Below are 27,265 nucleotides of genomic sequence, written 5' to 3'. Positions count from 1 at the left end.
CAGCGTAATACGCGTGCCGCAGATACTGTCCCTCCTTGGCCTTTTTAAAAGTTGGGAAGTATGTGGCTGTTGTGAAACTACAACTCCCAGCATGCACACTTGCTCAGCAGCACTCAGGACGCCCTCAGAAATGAATGGAGCATGCTGAGAGCTGTAGTTCCCCAACAGCTGGAGTGCAGGGAGCTTCCTGGCTGCCTATATACTGAGTGCAGCCTCCTCCTCAGCAATGTGACAGGAAGCGTCTTCTAAACTGTGTCCTGCTGCAGACTAGTAAATCGCGCTCGGAAGCTACCATTTTATAGAGGGGGGGGGTCTATAATACCTTGCTTCGTATTAAATTGTTATGTTTATTTCTTTATAGGACTGAACTTTGTTTTACAGATAACATAGTATGTGTCGTGCAGTTCTTGTCATGTAGACATTTACATGCAAATATCGCTAAAAGACTCCCCCTCTCCCCTCGCTCGACGTGGTTGAACCCAGGAGGGCGCCAAGTCTCTGCAGACCGGAGTGCTGCTGATAGAACATGCCGCCCAGGAGGAAGAAACCCGGGGATGTGCCCAGTGACCAGTGGGTGCTCATAGCTCCAGGTATACATAGGCCTGGCGTTATGTGTTAGTTCATACAGTGCGTTTTTACTACCGATTGGTCGCTGCACTGTTTATAGGAATGCACTGAGTAGTTTGAGGGAGATGTAACTTTGTTTCTGCTAGGACGTAACATGGAGGCCACAGATACATGCATCCAAATAAAAAGAGACGGCACTAAAGTGGTGCAAGTGGAGCAGTTGCCAATAGCAACCAATCAGAATACAGCTTTCATTTGAAAACAGACCACTGAAATATGAGAGCTGGAAGCTGATTGGTTGTTGTGGAAACTGCTCTGCTTTTCTGTTTCAGCTATTGTGATGAATCCTGTGTGTGTGGCCCCTAACATTGCACTGATTTTTTCAATGCCTTTTGCCATTTGGTTCTGTTCACATTGGTAAATTGAAACCACAGCATCTGAGAGGTGCAGAGATCGGGGAAGCTGTTCGCTCACAATGGTAGAGGCGCCGAGGATTACCACAGCCATGTTCCTATGGGGCCCAGCCTGTGACAGTGCTCTATAAGAACATAACGAAACTTCCTCAGGCTGCAATGGGAAATTAACTGCAGCCTGTGAGAGAAGCAATCTGACGATTGCATGTTCAAGTCTCCTAAGGGCACTTAAAGGGGTTGTCTCCTTTATATATATTTATGACCAATATCAGATCGGTGGGGGTCCAACTCCCAGCACCGCCGCTGATCCGCTGTTTGAAGAGAAAGCGGCGCTCTTAGGGCTCATGCACACGACTGTATGCCCCCCGAGACATACGGTGCGTGAGCGGGCCATATGTCCCGGAGTGGCATACATCGTGCGCACGGGAGCATGCAGCATCATAGGTTACTATGATGCTGTGCACATCGGGCCGCCCACGGGACTATTTTCCTGCACTCATGATCTTACTCGCTCATGGACCGTATGTTTACCTGCTCGCTGTCATTGCTGAGGATATAAAATATATAAAGAATTAAAAAAATATAAAAGTTTAAATCGCCCCCCCCTTTCCGTAGACTAAAAAAAGAAATACATAAATAAAAAATATAAACATCATGGGCATCACCGTGACTGAAAACGCCCGTAGTATTAAAATATACAAATATTTTCCAATACTGCGAATGGCGTACCCCCTCAAAAAATGCTGTGAAATCTGATCAAAAAGTCTCACACTCCAAAATAATAACAATAAAAACGACAGATTGTCCTGCAAAAAACGAGCCTTGACACAGCTCAGTAGATATACCGTAACTATAAGAATGTTATGGGGGTCAGAATATGGGGATGTAAAAAAAAAAACTATACATTTGGGGTTTCGTTGTATTCGTACTGATCCAGAGAATGAAGGCCATAGGTCAGTTTTTTTCTTTTCCAATTCCACCCCATTTGGAATTTTTTTTCCCACTACATTGTAGGCCATAATTAATGGTGGCATTAGAAAATACAACTTGTCCTGCAAAAAAAAAAAAGCCCTCATACAGCTATGTAAAAGTTTTGGCTCAAGGTAGATGGGGAAGAAAAATGAAAAAAACCTCCTGTATAGAGATGAGCGAACTTCTGTTTTAAGTTCGGCGTCTAAAGTTCGGGGGCGGGTTAGCGGAGAATCCCGATCTGGAACCGGATATGGATTCCGACTTCCGTTGTGGTCCGTGGTAGCGGAATCAATAATGGCCGATTATTGATTCCGCTACCACGGACCACAACGGAAGTCGGAATCCATATCCGGTTCCAGATCGGGATTCTCCGCTAACCCGCCCCCGAACTTTAGACGCCGAACTTAAAACAGAAGTTCGCTCATCTCTACTCCTGTATACGAAGGCTTATTGCACACTAACGTGTGCACTCCGTGGCCGTATTGCGAACCGTATTTGCGGATCCGCAATACACGGGCACCGTTCCGTGTGCATTTCGCATCACGGATGCGGACCCGTTCACTTCAATGGCTCCGCGAATCCAGAGATGCGGAACGGAAGCCCGGAGCAGAACCCTACGGAAGCACTATGGAGTGCTTCCATGGGGTTGCGTTCCGTACTTCCGTTCCGCAAAAAGATAGGACATGTTCTATCTTTTTGCGCAACGGCCGGATCGCGGACCCATTAAAGTGAATGCGATCTGCTTCGTCTGCCCCACGGTGGGTGTTCGTGCATTGCGGCCTGCAATTTGCAGGCTGCAGGACGGCCACAGGGCGCACACGTTCGTGTGCAAGAGGCCTAGGGGTTAATGTGAAAAAAAGTTAAAATTATTATTATTATTTTTTTTAAATACAAAAATTAAAATCACTCCCCTTTCCCCACATTAAATTTTTTTTTTTAAATGATCATAGGCATCCCCATGTTACAAAATATCCTACTATTAAAATATAAAGGTATTTATCCTGTATGGTGAACGCTGTAATGCAGTATGGGCGATTCACGATTTTATATATATTTTTTTTTGTCGCTTCACCTCCCAAAAAATTGAATAAAAAGGGTTCATAGGGTTATACACACCCCAAAATGGTATGGATTAAAACTACAAACCACTCTGCAAAAAATAAGCTCTCACACAGCTCCATAGATGTAACCGTAAAAGGTTATGGGGGTCCGAATATGGCCATGAAAAGAAAAATGCTATTTCAAAGGTTTAATTTTTTTTATGTATTAAAACACAAACGCTATGCAGACGTGGTATCCTTGTAATCGTACTGACGTGGGGAATGAAGGTAAGGCTACTTTCACACTGGCGTGTTGGCTTTCAGTTTGTGAGATCCGTTCGGGGCTCTCACAAACGGTCCAAAACGGATCAGTTTTGCCCTAATGCATTCTGAATGGAAAAGGATCCGCTCAGAATGCATCAGTTTGCCTCCGATCAGTCTCCATTCCGCTCTGGAGGCGGGCACCAAAACGCTGCTTTACAGTTTGTTAAATCCGTTTTAAATACAGTGAGGGGTGTAGATTCTAAAATGGGGCTATTTTTGGGTGGTTTCTATTATGTAGGCCTCACCAAGTGACTTCAGACCTGAACTGGTCCCTAAAAATTGGGTTTTGGAAATTTTCTTAAAAATATTTTTTTTTTTTTAAGATTTGCTTCTAAACTTCTAAGCCTAACGTCCCAAAAAAAGAAATGTAATTTACAAAATGATCCAAACATGAAGTAGACATTCTCCCTGGCTAAGAGCGGTGCGCTCTGATTGGATGCGCTCACAGTCAGGGAGAAGAGAACCGCCCCCAGCGAAACTGCCAGTCTCCGCCTAGTATAACCGAGTTAGCTCATTATAATATAATGCGCCGAAATCAACGGGGCCAACAGCGCACGAACGGGTGGGTCTTTGGAAGAAAAAAAGTGCTATGGGATCAGTGGGGGACACCCTATAAGGTAAGGGAAGGTGTGAGATCTGCACACCCTAGATGTTGGGTGCTCGTGAAGAATAAAGTCAATTGATGCACATAGGAAATCCACGGCACACCATTATAATTTCAATAATCAATGGGTTTTTTTAATTCATACTAGTTTATACACCAGCTTTTTTGTCCCATCCAGAGTAATCACACAAGCATCAAAATTAATAAAACAGTACACAGAGTGTACTGCTTTATTAATTTTGATGCTTGTGTGATTACTCTGGATGGGACAAAAAAGCTGGTGTATAAACTAGTATGAATTAAAAAAACCATTGATTATTGAAATTATAATGGTGTGCCGTGGATTTCCTATGTGCACCCTATAAGGTAAGACCATAATTAGACTAGGGCTAAACTGATGAAAGGTCCTCTTTAAGGTGAAAAATGGCAGGGTCCTGAAAGGGTTAAAAACATTTTGAGAACCTGCATTTTTGTTGTTATCTGTTCACAGATCTTTTTGTATTTATCTGGTGATAATTTATACACTGTGGATTTCTGTAAATTCTTCACATCTCATTTCAGATTCCCTGAAAGATGATGCAGAGAAGCCAAGTGATAAAACATTGTTTGCCAAGTTACGCAGTCCCCTTTCAGGTGATATGGGCGTCTTACTTCTTCATTCTTGATTGAAAATGCTTATCTTAATGCTATCATTAGTGGCGTATTACAGTCTTCTGTGACCCCGCCATATACTAGGACCAACGACTGATTTAGGCTACTTTCACACTTGCGTTCGGGGCTCCGCTTGTGAGTTCCGTTTTAAGGCTCTCACAAGCGGCCCCGAACGGATCCGTCCAGCCCTAATGCATTCTGAGTGGATGCGGATCCGCTCAGAATGCATCAGTCTGGCACCGTTTGTCCTCCGCTCCGCTCAGCAGGCGGACACCCGAACGCTGCTTGCAGCGTTCGGGTGTCCGCCTGGCCGTGCGGAGGCAAATGGATCCGTCCAGACTTACAATGTAAGTCAATGGGGACGGATCCGTTTGAAGTTGACACAGTATGGCTCAATTTTCAAACGTATCCGTCCCCCATTGACTTTCAATGTAAAGTCAAAAGGGATCCGTTTGCATTACCATGAACAAAAAAAAAATCTTTTTTTTTTTTTTGTTCCTGGTAATGCAAACGCATCCGTTCTGAACGGATCTAAGCGTTTGCATTATAGGTGCGGATCCATCTTTGCAGACACCAGACGGATCCACTCCGAACGCAAGTGTGAAAGTAGCCTAAAGGGGTTCTGCACTTTGTTTAAACTGATGATCTATCCTCTGGTTAGATCATCAGCATGTGATCGGCAGGGGTCCGACCCCTGGGACTCCCGCCGATCAGCTGTTTAAGAAGGCCGCGGCGCTCCAGCAGCGGCACGGCCTTCTCACTGTTTACCGCTGGCCCAGTGATGTCACGACTAGTATCAATAAGCTCTGTTCACTTGAATGGAGCGTAGCCCCGCCCAGGCCAGTTGATACTAGACGTGACGTCACTGGGCCAGCGGTAAACAGTGAGAAGGCCGTGCCGCTGCCTTCTCAAACAGCTGATCGGCAGGGGTCGGATCCCCCGCCAATCACATGCTGATGATCTAACCAGAGGATAGATCATCAGTTTAAACAAACCGCAGAACCCCTTTAAACAAATCGGTGTAGAATCTGCCCGTTTTTTTCAGCGCGGGGATTCTGCTCCAAGATTTCCACGTGTAAAAAAAAAAAAATAAACAAAAACAAGTGCTGCTTCCCATTGAAATGAATGGAAGGCTGTTTTGAGGTGTTTCTTTGAGCTGTTTTTGAGACAGACACAATTGCATCGTATGCATCAGAAGTCCTGTTAATTCACACAGTATTCTTTTAAATCTCAATAAAATAATTAGTACAGGGAGAACCGAGAAATACAGGGCATGCAGATAAAAAACCCTATTGTATGCTACATGCTAACTGCTTAGAGCAATCACAATGTGGCTGACCGCGCTATGTAACACACAGGGATGGATGCTCTTAAAGGGAGCGTGTCACCTCATTTTCACCAATATAACTAACAGCCTTGCAAACACATCCCCAACATCCCTGTGTGCACTTTGGGTCTTTATTGCATGTCTAGGAAAGGCACTTTTATTCTGCTGTAGAACAGCTCCCAGCTTTGCAGTTTCCTGTGCCCAAAGCAAAAAACTGGGCACTTGAGAGCTGTTTTCCAGCAGAATAAAAGCCCCCTGAAATGAATGGAACTGCTGATTGAGCCTGTGCCTCTCCATTTATTCTCTATGGGACTGGCAGGGATAGCAGAGTACAGCGCTCAGTTGTTTCCGGCAGTCCCATAAAGATGGATATAGCAGCAGTGCACATGGTCAACCTATTGTTTTGGTGGGTTCTGAAGCGATGGAGTCCCCATTCTTGTGATGGTTGGAGGTTCCATCTTACAGACCACCACCGATCTAATATCCTGAGGATAGGGGATAACTTGATATAACCATAATACCCCTTTCAAGTTAATCCCATGGATTTTGCAAAGTGGATGGCCAAAATTCTGTGTAAAAGATGATATGCAGCGCAGATTTTACAATTCTCCTGCAAATTTCACCCTTTGCGATGCATTGGGTGAAATCCACAGCAAAATCCACAAGTAATTCGGCAGAAGATTTTCTGAAACAAAATAAGTTGCACGTGGACGTAACTTTACTTGTATAAATGCAGAATTGCCATTGTCATCAGTTTCGCTATTGCTACTTTTACCACATGACAGTTTGATAAATCCTGTATCTAAGCCAAACAAAATGGGGAACTTGCTCCATACTGTAAACCCTGTGCCATGAAGGGGTTTCCCTGCAAGTGCTCGCCTCAAAAAGTGAACAGCTTTCTCTCCTGAATCTTGCATAATACAGATTTGGCTGAACATGCATGTGTTTTAAATGAGGGGCAACAAGGCGTAAACGGACACCTCTGACCCCCTTACATATTAGATTGTCAGCTGGTAAGTCTAATGTGTATGGGGGCCTTTAGTTTTCTGGCAGCGGCTTGTCTCTTCATAGGCACGGCAGATATCTTACGTGTCTGACGTTTTTTGATTGTGCGATGGCTAACTATCAATTCTTATGTATTTCTAGATAAAGGCGCCATGTTCTTATTTATCAGCTGTGGACAGCAGGTCTGCGAAGTGAAAGTTTTCCAGGAGGAATATCGGTCATGGTTTATTGGTCAGACAGTTCAGGAAGGTGAGAAAGTTAATACAATCCCCGAATTGTCAGCTTAATATGCTGTTCTATGTAAAGGTAGCATTAGGCTTGTGCGAATCCAGCTTCGGATCATAGATCCAAACTCAATTCAAAAACATTGTTGTTAATGCTGTTTCTGTACAGCATTAAAATGTATGGTCTCCGTGTAGGCAAACTTCATATTCCTCGAGGTTGCACAAGACTTTGGTGCATTACTACTACGATATTCCTATCTATGTATTTAAAAAACATTTTAAAATAGGAATCCGAAGTGAGCTTTGGTACCAAGGTATCAGCTGGTATGGTTTTGGTTCAATTTCATGCAGATTTTCCGCACCCTTAGTAGCCACAGAGGCACAAAAAGGTAATGTCCCATTTTGACATCTGGGCATTAATATTAGAAACATAGAAACATAGAATGTGTCGGCAGATAAGAACCATTTGGCCCATCTAGTCTGCCCAATATATCTGAATCCTATGAATAGTCGTCTGGCCCTATCTTATATGAAGGATAGCCTTATGCCTATCCCATGCATGCTTAAACTCCTTCACTGTATTTGCCGCTACCACTTCTGCAGGAAGGCTATTCCATGCATCCACTACTCTCTCAGTAAAGTAATACTTCCTTATATTACTTTTAAACCTTTGCCCCTCTAATTTAAAACTGTGTCCTCTTGTGGTAGTTTTTCTTCTTTTAAATATTCTCTCCTCCGTTACCGAGTTGATTCCCTTTATGTATTTAAAAGTTTCTATCATATCCCCTCGGTCTCTTCTTTCTTCCAAGCTATACATGTTAAGGTCTTTTAATATTCCCTTTGTCAATATGATGTGTCTGTCAGCGAAGATTTAATAGTGTAAGGCCAGGTTCACATCAGCGTTATGAATTCCGTTATTGCTTTCTGTTATAACATGGTTATAACGGAATGTGACATGGTAACTTAAAGGATATGGACACCTTTGTGTAAAAAATAAAAAATTACACAAATTTATTTTTGTGAGAAAATAATTTCTCCAATTGGTTCTATTTTCTATCTTTTTTATTGTTTTTGTTCTACAGCCTGCTGTGCTTCCTATGCATAGCAGGCTGCTCTCAGTGAGTTTACAGATAATCTGTCATCTGACATATTTTCTGTAACTCCTTGTGTGTGTGTGCACACGGAAGCGCTCTGTCTCCCTCTCCCTCCTCCTTATCCCCCCCCCCCCCTTTCCATAGTCAGGAGCGCTGTATCAGAAGAAGCAGACAGGTTCGGCAAGCATGAAGCCCCGCCCCACTCCCGAAAAGCCCCACCTCTCACGGACATCTCTCTCACCAGGAGCAGCTCCAGAGTCTGGACTAAACACTAATAAATAAAATGAGCACTCACCACCTGGTGTACTGTCAATAATTTATCTCTACAAAATTTTGTTAAAACTATATTAATAACATACATAACATAAAAACATATTTGCACAAATTGTTGGAGAGTATATCTGATGGATATAACTGATATTTCTATCTATTATTCAATCTCGCTAATCTCTTGATGTCCGGAATATCTAATACATTATCAAAATATACAAAATATAAAATATAGAATTATGTGCAAATAACAATAGGTCAAATTATCAAAAACTTTTCAAAAAGTGTCCATAGTGTGAGTGAACTGATTAGATAAGATCCAAAGGTTAGTGTCAAAGTAAAAAAGTAAAAAAGTAAAAAATGCTGCAACAAAGTATCAAAGTAGTGTTCAATGTGATGAGAATCCTCATGCGGTAAAGGTATCCGGACAAGCAGATTGAAAATTTAGGATGGATCTGTTAATCTCCCAATATCTGTCATTAATTCTAAGAAATAGCAATCACAATAATATGGAGGTTGAATATTAGTAGTTGGGGTTAGGTGTTAGTATATAGGGATTGCATCTGGGGCGTCCCCCTGTTGCTCCCCCTCTTACCTTCCCCTGCGTAAAGTTCACTGCTCTTGGGTGGTCGGCTTCGGTGCGGCTCGCTGTGTATCACCGCTGGATATAGTGAAGACGATATTTGCTATCAGCGTTGTTTGTTCGTCTCGTGGCCGTCCTCTGACGTCATCAAACCTTGTCTGGTTTGCGTGTCATTCACCCGGCGACTCTCGTGTTCACTCACGATAGATTCCAAATCTCCTTCTAATTGTGGATCAGTGTCTGTGTCGATCAGTATAGGGAGCGATTTGCTCTAATGCACTTTCTTTTGATTTCCTCCTAGGTCTAGATGGGTAGTTGGTCCTCTCCAAAAAAACAGGCCAGACGCGTTTCGAGGGTTAATCCTCTTCCTCAGTGGCTATAATGTGGGATCCAACTACCTCCTCCTTATATAATCTGTGGCTCCCAACCACCCACCTAAAACCTGGCACGGATTTGTATTATACACTTATGTCCATTTTCATATTCTTCGGTATTACTCTAAAAAGCCATATCTTTCAGTTCATATAACATGTTCAAAAAACTATACAATAAAATCTTTTTAATCTTCTTGATAAAGGCTTTCTCTATGTGTTATGTAATATATAGCTGTAGTCCCCTTATTTCATTTCATGCCGTTGAACCTTCTCTCCACTTTTTGGTTGTTTCTCAGGGGGATTATTGCATACTCTATTATTATTTATATTCAACGGAGAAATGAAATAGTATCTTACTACTAAGACATCCTAATCAATGTTCTATATGTCTGTCTATTCCCTTTGTTGTCTATGTCTGTCTATTCCCTTTGTTGTCTATGTCTGTCTATTCTATATGTCTGTCTATTCCCTTTGTTGTGGTATCTTCTTTACCATATACATATCACTTTAAAAAGGTATGTACCAAAAATATCAAAAAATAATAAAGAAACAATAAAGAAAAACAGAAAAACGCATGCTATCCCCAAAAACGCACCTGCGTTTCCTCTGCGTTTTGGCTGCGTTTTTTCCAGAAACCATTCAGAAATCATTCCCAAGGGCTTTCACTTCAATGGCACCCTCTCAATATATACTCCCCAATGGATTTAGGTATCATCATTTTTTAATACATTTTTATTAATTTATTTTCTTTTTTGTGTTTGTTTTCCATTTTTTTTTTTTTTTTTTTTTTTTTTTTTTTTTATGGTTGACGGCACAGAGATTTTATCCTTTATTGATCCCATAACTCCCCACCTACTGTTTATTGGGGTAATCATAATATTTTAATTCTTTCCCATACACATATCCCTTTATAAAAGAATGCGCATGTCATTCCCCCAAAAAACGCACCTGCGTTTCCTGTGCGTTTTGGCTGCGTTTTTTCCGGAATCTTCCAAAAAAGAGAGCATTCTCCAGGACTTTCCCTTGGGTAGCACCCTCTCCATATGTTTCCCCATGGTTTTGGATATATTATTGTTAGTTTATTTTATTTTGGACTTGTTTTCCATTTTTATAATTTTATAATTAAGGGCACAGAGATTTTATCCTTTATTAGTCCCGTAACTTCCCACCTACTGTTTAATGGGGTACTCGTAATATTCTGACTCATTCTACCATTGTACCTCAATGGATTACAGAAATCCAAATAACTCAAAATCTGAGTTTAGACCATGGGGGAGAAGTGTTTCGAATTCAAAAATCCGTCGGGATTCTTGTCTCGACATCCTGGCGATATGGTCTCCCCCTCTCCAGTTTATATCCACTTTCTCAAAGGCTGCGAAGACCATACCTCCAGGATTTTTGTTGTGATGTTGTTTATAATGTAATGAGAGGGAATGCTTTTCATACCCATTTTTGATGTTGGTGATATGTTCGCTCAATCTTTTCTTAAGGGACCGTTTCGTTCTCCCCACATATTGTTTCTTGCACTGACACTCGATTATATATAAGATGTTCTTTGAGCTACAAGTAAGGAAGTCTTTTATTTTCCATTTAAAGGAATTAACCCTTGATTGGATTTCTAGAGTTTTTTTGGGAAAAGATGTCAATTTACATATACTACAGCTTCCACACCTATAAAAGCCTTGCAAGTTTAACCAATTGTGTATCGTACGATTGTCTGTTTTATGTTTAACTGTTGGAGCTACTTTTAAAGATAAGTTCTGGGCCCTTGTGTACGTTATCAAGGGACCATTACTTACCATGGGGCCTATAAGTTTGTCACCCAATAGATGGTGCCAGTGTTTCTTCAATAGATGGTGCCAGAGATGGCCAGAGATGGTTGGGAGAAAGGAATTCTAAATGAGCAAGAATTTAAATACATCACCATGACTCAACAACGGTTACCAGTCTTCTACTGCCTACCTAAAGTGCACAAAGACCAGCTCAACCCCCCAGGGAGACCAATCATCTCTGGCATAGGGTCACTTACCTCGAATCTATCAGAGTACTTGGATAAACATCTTCAACCCAGTGTAAAAGAAAATTTTGCATACATTAGGGACACAACACAAATCATCAAAATAGTGGAGGGACTCAGATATGAGACCGATTGGATATTAGGGACTCTTGATGTGAGTTCGCTGTACACAGTTATAGATCACGACCAAGGTGTCAATGCATTAAAAACCCAACTAAAAAAACATAGCAGTTTCCCTGAAGACCAAGTGGAATTTATAGCAGAAGGGGTAAAATTCATCTTAACCCACAATTACTTCAGATTTAATCTTGATTACTATCTCCAGATAAGAGGAACCGCCATGGGTACCAGGTTTGCGCCCAGCTATGCCAATTTATTTATGGCACAATGGGAATGTGAGAAGATCCTACCCATGCTGGGCGCAGGCCTGGTACTCTGGCATAGGTTCATTGATGACATCCTGTTTGTCTGGAGAGGTACAAGAGAAGATCTCAACATATTCTTGGAGGACATTAACACCAACATATATAATTTGAAATTTTCAGCGAATGTGAGCACAGAGAAGATCGAATTCTTAGATCTACAAATCAAAGTAAAGAATGACCAATTGGTTTGTAGCACATACCAGAAAGAAGTCTCCCGTAATAGTTACATTATTTTCTCAAGCTGCCATCTACCTAGGTGGCTGCTTGAAGTCCCTACAGGACAATTCAAGCGGATAAAAAGAAACTGCACAGAGGAGGAAGAGTTTGAAAGGGAATCTATGATCATGAAAGATCAATTTCTAGAGAAAGAATATCCGACTAATATACTGGAAAAAGCACTTACAAAGGTGAAAAATATGCAAAGAGAGTCCTTTTTTGGGGAAAATACCACACCAAATAGGGCAGAAGTTAAGAAGGAAAAGGAGGAGAATCTGAGAATAATTCTGCCCTTCAATAAACAACATAAGAAAGTGGAAGCAATTGTGAAGAAACACTGGCACCATCTATTGGGTGACAAACTTATAGGCCCCATGGTAAGTAATGGTCCCTTGATAACGTACACAAGGGCCCAGAACTTATCTTTAAAAGTAGCTCCAACAGTTAAACATAAAACAGACAATCGTACGATACACAATTGGTTAAACTTGCAAGGCTTTTATAGGTGTGGAAGCTGTAGTATATGTAAATTGACATCTTTTCCCAAAAAAACTCTAGAAATCCAATCAAGGGTTAATTCCTTTAAATGGAAAATAAAAGACTTCCTTACTTGTAGCTCAAAGAACATCTTATATATAATCGAGTGTCAGTGCAAGAAACAATATGTGGGGAGAACGAAACGGTCCCTTAAGAAAAGATTGAGCGAACATATCACCAACATCAAAAATGGGTATGAAAAGCATTCCCTCTCATTACATTATAAACAACATCACAACAAAAATCCTGGAGGTATGGTCTTCGCAGCCTTTGAGAAAGTGGATATAAACTGGAGAGGGGGAGACCATATCGCCAGGATGTCGAGACAAGAATCCCGACGGATTTTTGAATTCGAAACACTTCTCCCCCATGGTCTAAACTCAGATTTTGAGTTATTTGGATTTCTGTAATCCATTGAGGTACAATGGTAGAATGAGTCAGAATATTACGAGTACCCCATTAAACAGTAGGTGGGAAGTTACGGGACTAATAAAGGATAAAATCTCTGTGCCCTTAATTATAAAAATGGAAAACAAGTCCAAAATAAAATAAACTAACAATAATATATCCAAAACCATGGGGAAACATATGGAGAGGGTGCTACCCAAGGGAAAGTCCTGGAGAATGCTCTCTTTTTTGGAAGATTCCGGAAAAAACGCAGCCAAAACGCACAGGAAACGCAGGTGCGTTTTTTGGGGGAATGACATGCGCATTCTTTTATAAAGGGATATGTGTATGGGAAAGAATTAAAATATTATGATTACCCCAATAAACAGTAGGTGGGGAGTTATGGGATCAATAAAGGATAAAATCTCTGTGCCGTCAACCATAAAAAAAAAAAAAAAAAAAAAAAAAAAAAAAAATGGAAAACAAACACAAAAAAGAAAATAAATTAATAAAAATGTATTAAAAAATGATGATACCTAAATCCATTGGGGAGTATATATTGAGAGGGTGCCATTGAAGTGAAAGCCCTTGGGAATGATTTCTGAATGGTTTCTGGAAAAAACGCAGCCAAAACGCAGAGGAAACGCAGGTGCGTTTTTGGGGATAGCATGCGTTTTTCTGTTTTTCTTTATTGTTTCTTTATTATTTTTTGATATTTTTGGTACATACCTTTTTAAAGTGATATGTATATGGTAAAGAAGATACCACAACAAAGGGAATAGACAGACATATAGAATAGACAGACATAGACAACAAAGGGAATAGACAGACATAGACAACAAAGGGAATAGACAGACATATAGAACATTGATTAGGATGTCTTAGTAGTAAGATACTATTTCATTTCTCCGTTGAATATAAATAATAATAGAGTATGCAATAATCCCCCTGAGAAACAACCAAAAAGTGGAGAGAAGGTTCAACGGCATGAAATGAAATAAGGGGACTACAGCTATATATTACATAACACATAGAGAAAGCCTTTATCAAGAAGATTAAAAAGATTTTATTGTATAGTTTTTTGAACATGTTATATGAACTGAAAGATATGGCTTTTTAGAGTAATACCGAAGAATATGAAAATGGACATAAGTGTATAATACAAATCCGTGCCAGGTTTTAGGTGGGTGGTTGGGAGCCACAGATTATATAAGGAGGAGGTAGTTGGATCCCACATTATAGCCACTGAGGAAGAGGATTAACCCTCGAAACGCGTCTGGCCTGTTTTTTTGGAGAGGACCAACTACCCATCTAGACCTAGGAGGAAATCAAAAGAAAGTGCATTAGAGCAAATCGCTCCCTATACTGATCGACACAGACACTGATCCACAATTAGAAGGAGATTTGGAATCTATCGTGAGTGAACACGAGAGTCGCCGGGTGAATGACACGCAAACCAGACAAGGTTTGATGACGTCAGAGGACGGCCACGAGACGAACAAACAACGCTGATAGCAAATATCGTCTTCACTATATCCAGCGGTGATACACAGCGAGCCGCACCGAAGCCGACCACCCAAGAGCAGTGAACTTTACGCAGGGGAAGGTAAGAGGGGGAGCAACAGGGGGACGCCCCAGATGCAATCCCTATATACTAACACCTAACCCCAACTACTAATATTCAACCTCCATATTATTGTGATTGCTATTTCTTAGAATTAATGACAGATATTGGGAGATTAACAGATCCATCCTAAATTTTCAATCTGCTTGTCCGGATACCTTTACCGCATGAGGATTCTCATCACATTGAACACTACTTTGATACTTTGTTGCAGCATTTTTTACTTTTTTACTTTTTTACTTTGACACTAACCTTTGGATCTTATCTAATCAGTTCACTCACACTATGGACACTTTTTGAAAAGTTTTTGATAATTTGACCTATTGTTATTTGCACATAATTCTATATTTTATATTTTGTATATTTTGATAATGTATTAGATATTCCGGACATCAAGAGATTAGCGAGATTGAATAATAGATAGAAATATCAGTTATATCCATCAGATATACTCTCCAACAATTTGTGCAAATATGTTTTTATGTTATGTATGTTATTAATATAGTTTTAACAAAATTTTGTAGAGATAAATTATTGACAGTACACCAGGTGGTGAGTGCTCATTTTATTTATTACTCTACTTTAACCCTTTTTTTCTGGGTGGACGGGTGAACCACCCATAAAATAGAGCACCATTACCATACATCAGATACGGGTGAGCCACGATATACATCCTTTCCTGGACTAAACACTACTTTGTGGTTACAGGACCTGTGGTGATGTCACATTCATGTGATCAGCTGTGTGTGGGAGGAGTTAGGGGAAAACAGGCTCCGTGTAGTACTGTGCTGGTGGACAATGAAAAGGTACTTTATGTGATTTTGCCTGTAGAGCTGGGGACATGTGCTGCTAGATCGCCACTAGCACGTCCACAATATACATTCCCCATAGCTGTGAGTGCTTTTATTTAGGCAAAATCCGAATCTCCTCCTTGCTCCCGGACGTCACAAAGGTAGAGCGCCGTAATCTCGCAGCTAGCGCATGCGCAGTTCGTTCCCTGAAGCTCATGCTAGCACAGGGAAGGAACACTGTGCCGGCACTGACATGTGGCATACTTGCGCATGCGTGAGAATACGGCGCTCTAACTTGGTGACCTCGGGGAGCAAGGAGGTGATTCGGAGGATGCGCGGCGGTGCTGGGCTCCTTCACAGTGGGCGTGGCTGGGCTCCTGAAACGTTAGTAACAGCCCCTTAGGCTACTTTCACACTGGCGTTTTGGTTTCCGTTTGTGAGATCCGTTTAGGGATCTCACAAGCGGTCCAAAACGGATCAGTTTTGCCCTAATGCATTCTAAATGTAAAAGGATCCGCTCAGAATGCATCAGTTTGCCTCCATTCCGTCTCCATTCCATCTCCATTCCGCTTTGGAGGCGGAGCGTTTGGTGTCCGTCTGACGAAACTGAGCCAAACGGATCTGTCCTGACACACAATGTAAGTCAATGGGGACGGATCTGTTTTCACTGACACAATGTGGCACAATAGAAAAATGGATCCGTCCTCCATTGACTTTCAATGGTGTTCAGGACGGATCAGTTTTGGCTATGTTAAATACAAACGGATCCATTCTGAACGGATGCATGCAGTTGTATTATCTGAACAGATGTGTTTGTGCAGATCCATGATGGATCCGCACCAAAGGCGAGTGTGAAAGTAGCCTCATTTACATATATAAATGAAATCATTTTTTTGCCTAAATAAAAACACCAGAGCTATGGGGAATGTATATTGCAGACTTGATAGCAGCAATCCAGCAGCACATGTCTGCAGCTCTATAGGCAGAATCCCTTTAAGTATGGAAGGTGTGTGTATAAAGCAGGGCTATGTCAGTGTAACCAGTCTATTGTACAGTTTTCTGTGTGTAATGTGCACACAGTAGTTCTATCTGTGTAATGGACATGTAGCAGGGCTGTGTGTGCAACGTGTATATAGTAAACTACCTATGTAATGGGCATGTGGTAGAGCTTTGCATGTAATATGTATATATTAGTGTAAGATGGGAGCGTCAGGTGGGAGCAGTGTATGGCAGCAGCAGTCGTTTTTAGATGTTGGATAAACGTAAAATTGGCTACATTTGTTTCTGCATGGGAGACTAGCAATGGTTTTCCTGCAGAAATATCAGCCTCATAACATTATGTGGGCCTATGCATTATATATGTGAATTACCGCAAAATTTGTACTCCTCGGCTAAAAATACTCAAAGTTGTTAAGAGGAGTATTTTTATTCTTCTTGAAAAAATGTAGTGCAACCTCTGCTGTCAGCTGTAACATACAGCTGACAGTCTGCTTCAAACTGCAGACATAACCCCTTCCATGCCATGGTCCTTAGGGACTGCTGTATGGAAAGGGCTAACCATTGGGCCGCTGCTCTGCTGTGGCAGCGGCCCGATGACGTCCCTCTCCCCCCTCCCTTCCCCCGCTGTGTAGGATGGCCGTGTTCTCCTCCATACAAGCAGTCACCCCCCTCCCTTTCAGGATGGATGCTAGCTGTGCTATGTAACAGGATATGGGGGCGGGGCAGCAGAGCTGTGCTGTGTATAACAGGATGTGGGGGCGGGGCAGCAGAGCTGTGCTGTGTATAACAGGATGTGGGGGCGGGGCAGCAGAGCTGTGCTATGTAACAGGATATGGGGGCGGGGCAGCAGAGCTGTGCTGTGTATAACAGGATGTGGGGGCGGGGCAGCAGAGCTTGTGCTGGTGCATGTGAAATCAAGATGAACACCCACAGAGCCTGAGCAAAAATCATATCAGAGCATTTCTGAGGGCATGTGAAGCAAAGCTGATACCAGTTAACAAGTGCAATTTTATTATGTGCTGCATTACGGTAAGATATGGGTTTATAGATTTTTAGTGCACAAAGTTAAAGTAATTATCCCAGTGAAATCTGCCCTCCAAAAGCCATATGTTGCTTCTTCCCTTCTGTGCCCTGCCGTGTGCCTATACAGCAGTTAAAGACCACACATGGGGTGTTTCTGTAAACTGGGTAATAGATATTGAGTTTTGTTTGGCTGTTATCCCTTGCTGTGTCCTGAAGGCCTGGTCCTCAAGGTGAAATATGTCAGCGTCCTGAAAGGGTTAAGCCTTATGGGATATTGTTTTAGCAAACCAGGCTTTAAACTAATAAGGATCATAAAGACACACACATGAGTAAATCATCACATATAATATTCTAGAGCAGAATAAAAGTGGCAGTTGTTTAATTTTTACAGTAGCTATCACGTATAACTGTGTGTGCATGATTATTCTTGTGCTAAAAATATTCAACGTTTTTGTTTTGTTTTTTTCTAGATGGCAGATTACTGTATGTCACACCAGTAGACCCTCTGTTTTTGGTGCTGTACTATCTGATGAAAGCTGACAAAGAGGTACAATATACACCAGCTAATTGTGATCACTGGACTTTCAGGACAGAAAGAGGCAGCTTGTGTAGTGTCTGCCCTACCAAAGTCGCAAATTTTAACATAAACTGCATTTCTCGCCCAGTTTCCTTGGGGGACACAGAAGACCTTGGGTATAGCTCATCTCCATAGGAGGCGTGACACTAAGTGAAAACTGTTAAGCCCCTCCTCCACAGCTATACCCTCAGCCTGGAGAGAGAGACTGCCAGTTTTTAGCTTAGTGTCCAAGGAGGCAAGACACTCCCTGCTCTGCAGGGCTGTTTTCTCCTTGTTTTAATTTTTGATTTTTACTTTTTTCTTTTCTTTTTGTTCCAGAACATCAGGGACAACAGAGACGCACTAGACCTCTCTGTTTCTCCCGGGGTCGAGCTGCGCCAGTGCCGGTCTTCCGCACTGCTGCCTCCCCCACAGAAGGCAAGGTGGATCAGGGCAGCCCAGCTCCCCTACATCCCGCCAGCACAAGGGTCGCCCGCACGCCAAGTCCCTCTTCCAGCGTCCTGCCACTACGGTGCCAGTAGCTGAAGGGGCGACCCTGCTGGAACGGACCGAGGGTGAAGACGGCTATGGTGAGAGATTGGCTTCTCCAGCCCTACGTCCGTTCCCCCCCCCCGGTCTCCTGCGTGCCTGACCCCCATACTGACAGGGCCTCTGGACCCTTTTGTCCCTGCTAGCCCTAGGCTGGCCCCTGGCTGCCACAGGGCGACATTCTGCTCCCTCTCCTCCCCTCCATAGGACATTGGCACCCTTCTCCCTGCAAGAAGCATGCCTGGGGAGCTGCAGAGGTTCGCACCTAGCTGCCCCTGACGGTGGGGTTATGCAGGCTTCCCACCCTCACAGACCCCAGGGTCCCCCTCCCTCTTACCGGCCACTGCTTTCAGGGCCAGAGGGCCCGCGCCTTGCTGCCCCTGACCCATCACGGGCACCGGTCCGGTCAGCACTAATATTCCGGTGCGGCCGGGCGCCGCAAAAGATTTTAGGCTCCGCGGCTCCCGCGGCGGGCCGCCATTCCAGGCCCCCTTACTCTTCCGGCCGGCGGGGTGGGCTCCCGCGGCCAGCGAGCCGCCATTCCGGCCCTCCTGTCTCTTCTGGCGGCGGGGTGGGCTCCCGCGGCCGGCAAAACCGCATTCCGACCCCTGTCTCTTCCGGCCGGCCGGGTGGGCTCCCGCGGCCGGCATTGGGCTTGACTATGCCCCAGCAGGTGCCGGTCGGCGGGGCTCCGCTAATTTGGTCCCAGGCTTCGCGGCCTGCTGGGCCGCAATCCCGACCGGCCCGCGGGGTGGGCTCCCGCGGCCGGTTTGAAGCGCCGTTCCGCCTCAGGTCCCGGCGGTATGACGGGCCGGGCGCCGCAATTTAGCCACCGGCTTCGCGGCCTACTAGGCCGCAATATTCCGGTCTCTGGTGGAGGGGGCGGGAACTTCTCCAGGCGCGAATTTTTCCCGCCTGGAGGTTCCTCCGCCCCCAGGGGATCGCACGCCGCCCTCCAGGCCGGATCCCTGTTAACCCTTTGGGTGCAGGCCGGCTCCCAAAAATGGGTCTGTATAGTTGGCCCCCTTTTTTCTCCTGTCTCTCAGGGCCCCTATATGGTGGCTCCCCTTTAGCCTCAGAGGCTGAGTTTAAATAATAAAAATAAAAATAAAAATTATAATAATAAAATAAATAATAATAGATCATGATTTCTATTGGGCTGCGCAGGACGCTGCAGCCTCATCAGTAATGCTGCATGTCTGCATGACCTCTTTCCACAGGCGGCATGGTGTTGCGCTCCCAGCCTGCGTCGCTGCTAGGGCATTTCCCCTTTTAGGCGGTTTTCTTGCCTCTTCCAGGATACGGCGCTGGCCAAGTGCATTCGGCCCTTCTGTAGGCAGCATTCATCATCTCTCCAGTTATGGTGCCTGCCATGTGCATCCCCCCCCCCCCCCTCCTAGGCGGGCTACTGCACTCTCCCTGGCTGGCCATGTGCATGACCCCCTTCTTAGGCGGAATACTGCACCTTCACCGGATACGGTGCTGGCCTTGTGCACGACCCCCTTCCATAAGCGGAACGCTGCACTCTCTGGATTTGCTGCCGGCCATGTGCGTGACCCCCTTCCGTGGGCGGAACGCAGCACTCACTGGATTCGCTGCCGGCCATGTGCGTAACCCCCTTCCTGGGCGGAACGCAGCACTCTCACTGGATCTGTTGCCGATCATGTGCATGACCCCCTTTTTTAGGCGGAATACTGCACTCTCACCGGATACGGTACTGGCTATGTGCACGACCCCCTTCCATAGGCGGAATGCTGCACTCTCGCTGATGTGCTATGATGTACTTATGTACTATGTTATTATGCTGCACTCTCACTGGTTTCGCTGCCGGCCATTTCTTAGGCGGTATGCTGCACTCTCATTGGATTCCCTGCCGGCCTTGGGTATGCCTCCTTCCCTCAGGCAGCATACATACATCCCTCTGTCTTTGGTTGTTTCCTCGCAGGTACGTTGCTGGCCACGTGCATGTACCCCATACATGGCAGGGTGCTTGCACTCTCGCTGGATCCGCTGTCGGCCATATGCATGACCCCTCTTCCGTAGGCGGTGTACGCACTCTTGCTGGATTCGCTGCCAGCCAGGGGCATGCCTTCCTTCCTCAGGCGACATGCACGCATTCTTAGTGACTGTGTTTGTCTCTCGCCAGTACGTTGCTGGCCATGTGTATGTGCTCGCACTCTCCCTGGATGAGATGCTGGCCATGTACTTTACCCCCTTTTTTTCTGGGCGGTGTGCTACACTCTCACCGGATACATTGCTGGCCATGAGAATGGCCCTCTAACATGGGTGGAACGCTTGCACTTCCATTGGATACGGTGCTGGCCTTGTGCGTGACCACCTCTCACTTCAAGGGCAGAATTTGGCACGCTCATGGGATTCACGGCTGTCCTTATATGGCTGTGCTGGACTTGTACATGTCCCCCTTCATTGGCAGAGTAGTTGCACTCTCGCTGAGTTCAGTGTTGGGTGTATTATTGCACACTCATTTAATGCTAGGATACCCCTGTGCATGTTCCCCTTTCACTAGGTGGACCTCCTGCGTTCCTGCTGGTTTATAGGGTATGTCCTGCTTCTCTGAAGTAGGTACGGCCTTAGGCATCACTCCCTTTTGGGACGAGTCTTTGCACTCTTGCCGACTGCAGTTGGCCAGGTACAATTTCCCCCCTTTCGGGGTGGACTGATTGCGTTCCATCGCATGCTATACTAGGTTTGTGCATAACTCCCTTTCAGGTTGCACTTTGCAATTCCGTACATGCTGTGGCGCTCTGGGACGAGCCCCCCCCTTTTTTCTAGGTGGGTTGGCCTTCTCGCTGCTTACGGGGCTGCTCGTACGTATGCCTCACCTGCTTCCTGCGGCATACCTTTTGTTTCTTGGGAGACGATGCTTGCCGCCAGCCTTGCACTCGTCCCTAGGGAGTTTTCATTCTGTCCTCCTGACCGGACAGGCTCTATTTCTCTCTGCTGCACCGAGCTGGGTGGTGCTCATTCATTTAGTTGGCCTTTCATTCCAGGGAGTGTTCGTGGGTCCTAGATGCATGCCCTCTGCGTCCTTCTGCGGCATTGCTTCCCTGCGCTAGTGGTCACATGGTCGGGAGTGCTGTTGTCTGCAGCGCCTCTCGAATTCTTCATTGGCTCTGGCAGGACTGCGGTTCCCTTGCCTGCTGCAATTTCCTCCTCTTCGGATGCAGTGTGGTATGAGTCCTTCCTCTTGGCGCCTCTACGCTTCTGTCTGATCTGCTACCGGGTTCGGGCTGCTCTTCTCGGGACGGTCACCCAACTTCTCTTGGGTTCTGGATTACCCAGGTCCGGAGGACTTCCGCCTTGGGTTCTTCAAGGTATTCACCTTCTGCGAGGCGGTGGACCGGGCGTCTCACAGTGTAGCGGGTTCTGCTTTTGAGCTGTCCTATGGCTTCCCTGTTGCCCACTCCTCCTCCTTTCGGTTGGAGGGTGTTATGTCGGCCTCTGTCTCGACTGCCTTATCTCGCCGGCTTTGTTTGGCTCCCGCTCTATACAGTTCACTCCGATGTGGCTTCCCGCCAGACTTCGGAGGCTGTATTTTCACTGTCCTCCCCCATGGGGTGAGCATGGTTGTTCATGTGGATGGTTCCGGTGTTCCTTTTGGCCTCGTACTGTCTCCCTTGTTCACGCTGGCTGTATTAGCTGTGTGCCTATTTACCGGGTCTACCGCGTTCTGTCCTCCCGCTGAGTGCAGATTGCGTGGCCCATTCTGAGACGATGGTCCTGATGTAGACTTACCTTCTCGATAACTTGGGGGGGACTACCTTTTCGGTCCAGATTGTCCTTTGATCTCCCACACCGGGGCTGTACAACGTGGTTACATCAGCATGGACTTTAGCCTGCCTTCTCCTGGCGTCTGGCGGATCCTTTGGGTTCTTTCCATCTGTCCTTCTGCTCCCCCACTCGGGTGGATACGGGACAACGTTGTTCGAGGGCCGACGGGGCTAGTTTTGTCGACCCTTCTGCCCGTGTTACTGGTCTGCGCCTGTTCACATTGGGTTTTCGCCTGCTTGCCAGGCGACTCCAGCGGGTTCGCTACTGTCCACTCCTGGCTGTGTCTCGTCCAGGATCTGTCGTAAGACTTAGGGTTTTTTTGTCTGGGGTTCTGTGGGAAGCTGTGCATTCCCCACTCTGAAGTTCTTTCCCCATGGTTCTGTCTTTTACTTGAGGTGTCAAGTGTCGGCGCTGTTCTTCCTCTTCCAGCGTTCCCGGCCCTCTGGGCCTGCCAAGGCCTTCTTCCTCGGAGTGGCTCCTTGGTTCCTCTGTACTGTCCTTCGGTACCGCCCTGGGGACTATATACTGAGCTCTCGGCGCTCCAATCTTGTCCTTGGAGCCGTTACAGGAGTTCTCTCTACCCCTTCTGTCCTGTACGGTTGTGTTCTGTATCAGTCGTGTCTCTGACGGGTGCCGGAATGGCCCCTTTTTTTGTTACGAGCTTTCTGTCTTTTCCAGGACAGGGCTGTTCTGCATCCTGTTTCTTCCTTCCTTCCTTCCTTCTGAAGGTGGTGTTTGCCTTTCGTTTCAACGCCTTACCTATTTGGACGTTGTTTGGGCCTTGCCGTTTTTTACTTGGAGATCTCCGACTCTTGCAGACGTTCGGCCTCTTGGGTTTCCGGGAGGTCTGTGCATAGGGTTGATAGACTCCAGGGTGGTTTTCCTCCGCTTGATCAGATTGGCTATTGCTGAGGTTACCGCACCAAGGGCGGGATTCTTTCTTTGGTGTCACCGTTCCTTTCACCAGAGCGGTCGGTGCCTCCTGGGCCGGAGGCATTGGGCTTCGGCCGTGCATTTGGGCACGGCGGCCACAGGTCTGCCTTGCACGCCTTGCTGAGTTCTACAGGGTGCATACTCTGACTTTGGCAGCTGCTGCCTTGCCCCGCCTGGGTTTGCAGGCGGCGGTTCATTGATGCCTTTCGGGTGCTTCACCTTGGTGCTGTGGTCCCTCCCCCTTTTGGACTGCTTTTGAACGTCCCAAGGTCTTCTGTGTCCCCCAAGGAAACTGGGCGAGAAAACGAGATTTTTGTATAACTTACCAGTAAAATCTCTTTCTCGCTCTTTCCTTGGGGGACACAGCACCCTCCCATTCATTGTTTTTTCTCTGTACGTTTTCCGAGTTTTTGTTACCCGTTGGGTCGTTGGCTTGTTGGTTCCTTGTTGGACTTTGCCTTTTCTCACTGCTTGGACACGCAACTGGCAGTCTCTCTCTCCAGGCTGAGGGTATAGCTGTGGAGGAGGGGCTTAACAGTTTTCACTTAGTGTCACGCCTCCTATGGAGATGAGCTATACCCAAGGTCTTCTGTGTCCCCCAAGGAAAGAGCGAGAAAGAGATTTTACTGGTAAGTTATACAAAAATCTCGTTTTTCACAAAAGTTTGCATTTTTGGTGTCGCTCTCACCAACTTCTAAAAAGAGCCAGAGCTTAGTGGAAGTGGTGACAACAGAAAACTGGCATAAGTTACGCTGGGTTCAGACCTGAGCGTTCTGAAAGGAGCGCTCTGTATGTGCAATTGTAACGGCGTTTGCAATCGCGCATACAGAGACAAGCGAACGCCCATTGTCGCGCGTTCCCGAAAGTCTATGTACGGGAACGCGCGACAAGACGCCCCAAAGAAACTCATGTACTTCTTGGGGCGTCGGCCGTTTTACAGCGCGATCGTACGTGCTGTAAAACGCCCAGGTGAGAACCATTCCCATAGGGAAACATTGGTTTCTCCTGGTTGAGCGTTTTACAGCGCGTAGGAACGCGCTGTAAAACGCTCAGGTGTGAACCCAGCCTCAGAAGTAAAATCTCCACTAGCTCCTTTATTTCAGTTTGTCACACTAACATCACAGATGCAACAAATGTCTTAAGAGGACTGCTTTTTTAAAATAAATTAGCTGCACCTTTACCAGCAGCCTTTTTACTAACACTGCCATGTCAAATGTCAGGCTTTAGTAAATGACATTCCCCCCAACACACATTACATAGTGGCTATAAATGATACTGCACAGTGCTTCACTATTGTTCACAGCTATTTCAGACAGGTAATTGGGGTGCTGGGCGTCGGACCCCCACCGATCTGATATTGATGACTTAGGCCTCATGCACACGACCGTTGTGTGCATCCGTGGCCGTTGTGCCGTTTTCAGTTTTTTTTCGCGGACCCATTGACTTTCAATGGGTCCGTGGAAAAATCGGAAAATGCACCGTTTTGCAGCCGAGACCGTGATCCGTGTATCCTGTCCGTCCAAAAAATATGACCTGTCCTATTTTTTTGACGGACAGCGGTTCACGGACCCATTCAAGTCAATGGGTCCGTGAAAGAACACGGATGCACACAAGATTGGCGTCCGTGATCCGTGGCCGTAGGTTACTTTCATACAGACGGATCCGAAGATCCGTCTGCATAAAAGCTTTTTCAGAGCTGAGTTTTCAGTTCGTGAAAACTCAGATCTGACAGTATATTCTAACACAGACGCGTTCCCATAGTGATGGGGACGCTTCTAGTTAGAATATACTAAAAGAACTGTGTACATGACTGCCCCCTGGTAGCCAGTGGGGCCCCCCTTCCCCTTCCTCCCCTGTAGTTAACTCATTGGTGGCCAGTGCGGCGGGCCCCCCCCCCCCCCCCTGTAGTTAACTAATTGGTGGCCAGTGGGCCCTCTCCCCTCCCTCCCCCTCCTAATTAAAATCTCCCCCCCCATCATTGGTGGCAGTGGAGAGTACCGATCGAAGTCCCAGTTTAGTCGCTGGGGCTCCGATCGGTAACCATGGCAACCGGGACGCTACTGCAGTCCCGGTTGCCATGGTTACTTAGCAATTTGTAGAAGCATCATACTTACCTGCGAGCTGCGATGTCTGTGTCCGGCCGGGAGCTCCTCCTACTGGTAAGTGACAGGTCTTTGCAGTGCATTGCCTAATGATCTGTCACTTACCAGTAGGAGGAGCTCCCGGCCGGACACAGACATCGCAGCTCGCAGGTAAGTATGATGCTTCTACAAATTGCTAAGTAACCATGGCAACCGGGACTGCAGTAGCGTCCCGGTTGCCATGGTTACCGATCGGAGCCCCAGCGACTAAACTGGGACTCCGATCGGTACTCTCCACTGCCACCAATGATAGGGGGGGGAGATTTTAATTAGGAGGGGGAGGGAGGGGAGAGGGCCCACTGGCCACCAACGAGTTAACTACAGGGGAGGGAGGGGGGGGGCCCACTGGCCACCAATTAGTTAACTACAGGGGGGGCCCGCCGCACTGGCCACCAATGAGTTAACTACAGGGGAGGAAGGGGGGGGGGCCCACTGGCTACCAGGGGGCAGTCATGTACACAGTTCTTTTAGTATATTCTAACTAGAAGCGTCCCCATCACTATGGGAACGCCTCTGTGTTAGAATATACTGTCGGATCTGAGTTTCACGATGTAACTCATATCCGACAGTATATTCTAACATAGGCGTTCCCATGGTGATGGGGACGCTTCAAGTTAAAATATACCATCGGATTGGAGAAAACTCCGATCCGATGGTATAAAAGGACTCCTGACTTTACATTAAAAGTCAATGGGGGGTGGATCCGTTTGCAATTGCTCCATATTGTGTCAACGTCAAACGGATCCATCCCCATTGACTTGCATTGTAATTCAGGACGGATCCGTTTGGCTCCGCACGGCCTGGCGGACACCAAAACGACTTGTTCTCAGGGATATAAAACCATTACCCTGTTCATAAGACCTATTGGACCTCATAGAGTGTGAGAGCTACTGGTATTCAGGCCGCAATTTCCTCCAGGCTAATTGCCAGGGTTTCCATTCGCCCTATAAGACATACCTGCCCATAAGATGCACACCTGCCCAATAAAAAGATTTATTTTTTATTAGATTACAGATCAGACCCCCAGTGTGTCTCAGACCTCGGATCAGGCCCCCAGTGATTCTAAGACCTCATATTAGACAAAAACTAAACTTCCCTTTCCTGCCCTGGACGCAGAGCCTGCCTGCGTCCTCGCACTGTGCTTGGGTATGGCACCGGCAGAAGAAGACCAGGGAGCATTGAGTACAGCCAGTACAAGAAGCTTTACCGCTTCCCAGTCTAACTTGTGGTTTACTGTACCATAATGGAAGTGGTAATTAGTATTCGTCCCATAAGGCGCACTGATATTCTCCCACAACACACACAATTTTAGGGGGGAAAAGTGCATCTTTTTGGGCGAAAAATATGGTACTTTGTAAGCAGAAACAGCTCTTCATCAGATGGCCCTACACTACCCAGGACTGTCGACGTCCATTAGAATTCTGCATTTGTCTCGAACAGTGTTGTTGAGAATATTCTTTCAGAGCAGAAGCCATTCACTCTTTTACTAGCGATATTTTTAACAATAATTTTTGTTGTCAATTGGTTCAGTTTTCTCTTCTTTTTTTTTTATTAAGCAAGGGAAATTTCAGCCAGTGGAGCAGATTGTGGTAGATGAAGAATTTCCAGCATGTTCATTGTTACTGCAGTGCACACCAGTAGCACAATCTCTTCATCATGTCACAGAAGAAAAGGGTAATAATTTCTGAGCAACTAAAGTTATTGAAATGCAATCCAAAGATACCTAACACCTAATGGTGTTTCCTAAATCTTTCCTCAAGAAGCCCCAAGAATGCATTAACAAGTGCTTTTTTTCCCCTGCTGCTTTCGCATAATACTTACCCGTAC

At 45.6% G+C, this 27,265-nt stretch overlaps 1 protein-coding gene across 2 annotated transcripts in view; it reads left to right on the top strand.

Annotated features, from left to right (window-relative positions):
* The first annotated feature begins 432 nt into the window (after positions 1-432).
* RNASEH2B (ribonuclease H2 subunit B) overlaps positions 433-27,265 on the top strand; it is a 42,201-nt gene continuing 15,368 nt past the window's right edge. For both annotated transcript variants that reach the window (XM_044287324.1, XM_044287323.1), the window contains exons 1-5: positions 433-590; positions 4,482-4,553; positions 7,045-7,152; positions 17,938-18,014; positions 26,995-27,112. In XM_044287324.1, coding sequence (XP_044143259.1) covers positions 527-590; positions 4,482-4,553; positions 7,045-7,152; positions 17,938-18,014; positions 26,995-27,112 — 439 coding nt within the window. In that variant the 5' untranslated portion in view covers positions 433-526. The remainder of the gene's footprint in view (positions 591-4,481; positions 4,554-7,044; positions 7,153-17,937; positions 18,015-26,994; positions 27,113-27,265) is intronic.

Source organism: Bufo gargarizans, chromosome 3, assembly GCF_014858855.1.
Source record: "Bufo gargarizans isolate SCDJY-AF-19 chromosome 3, ASM1485885v1, whole genome shotgun sequence".
Taxonomy (NCBI): Eukaryota; Metazoa; Chordata; class Amphibia; order Anura; family Bufonidae; genus Bufo; species Bufo gargarizans.
The sequence above is the reverse complement of the archived record's forward strand: the minus strand, read 5'-3'. Positions and strand labels throughout refer to the sequence as shown.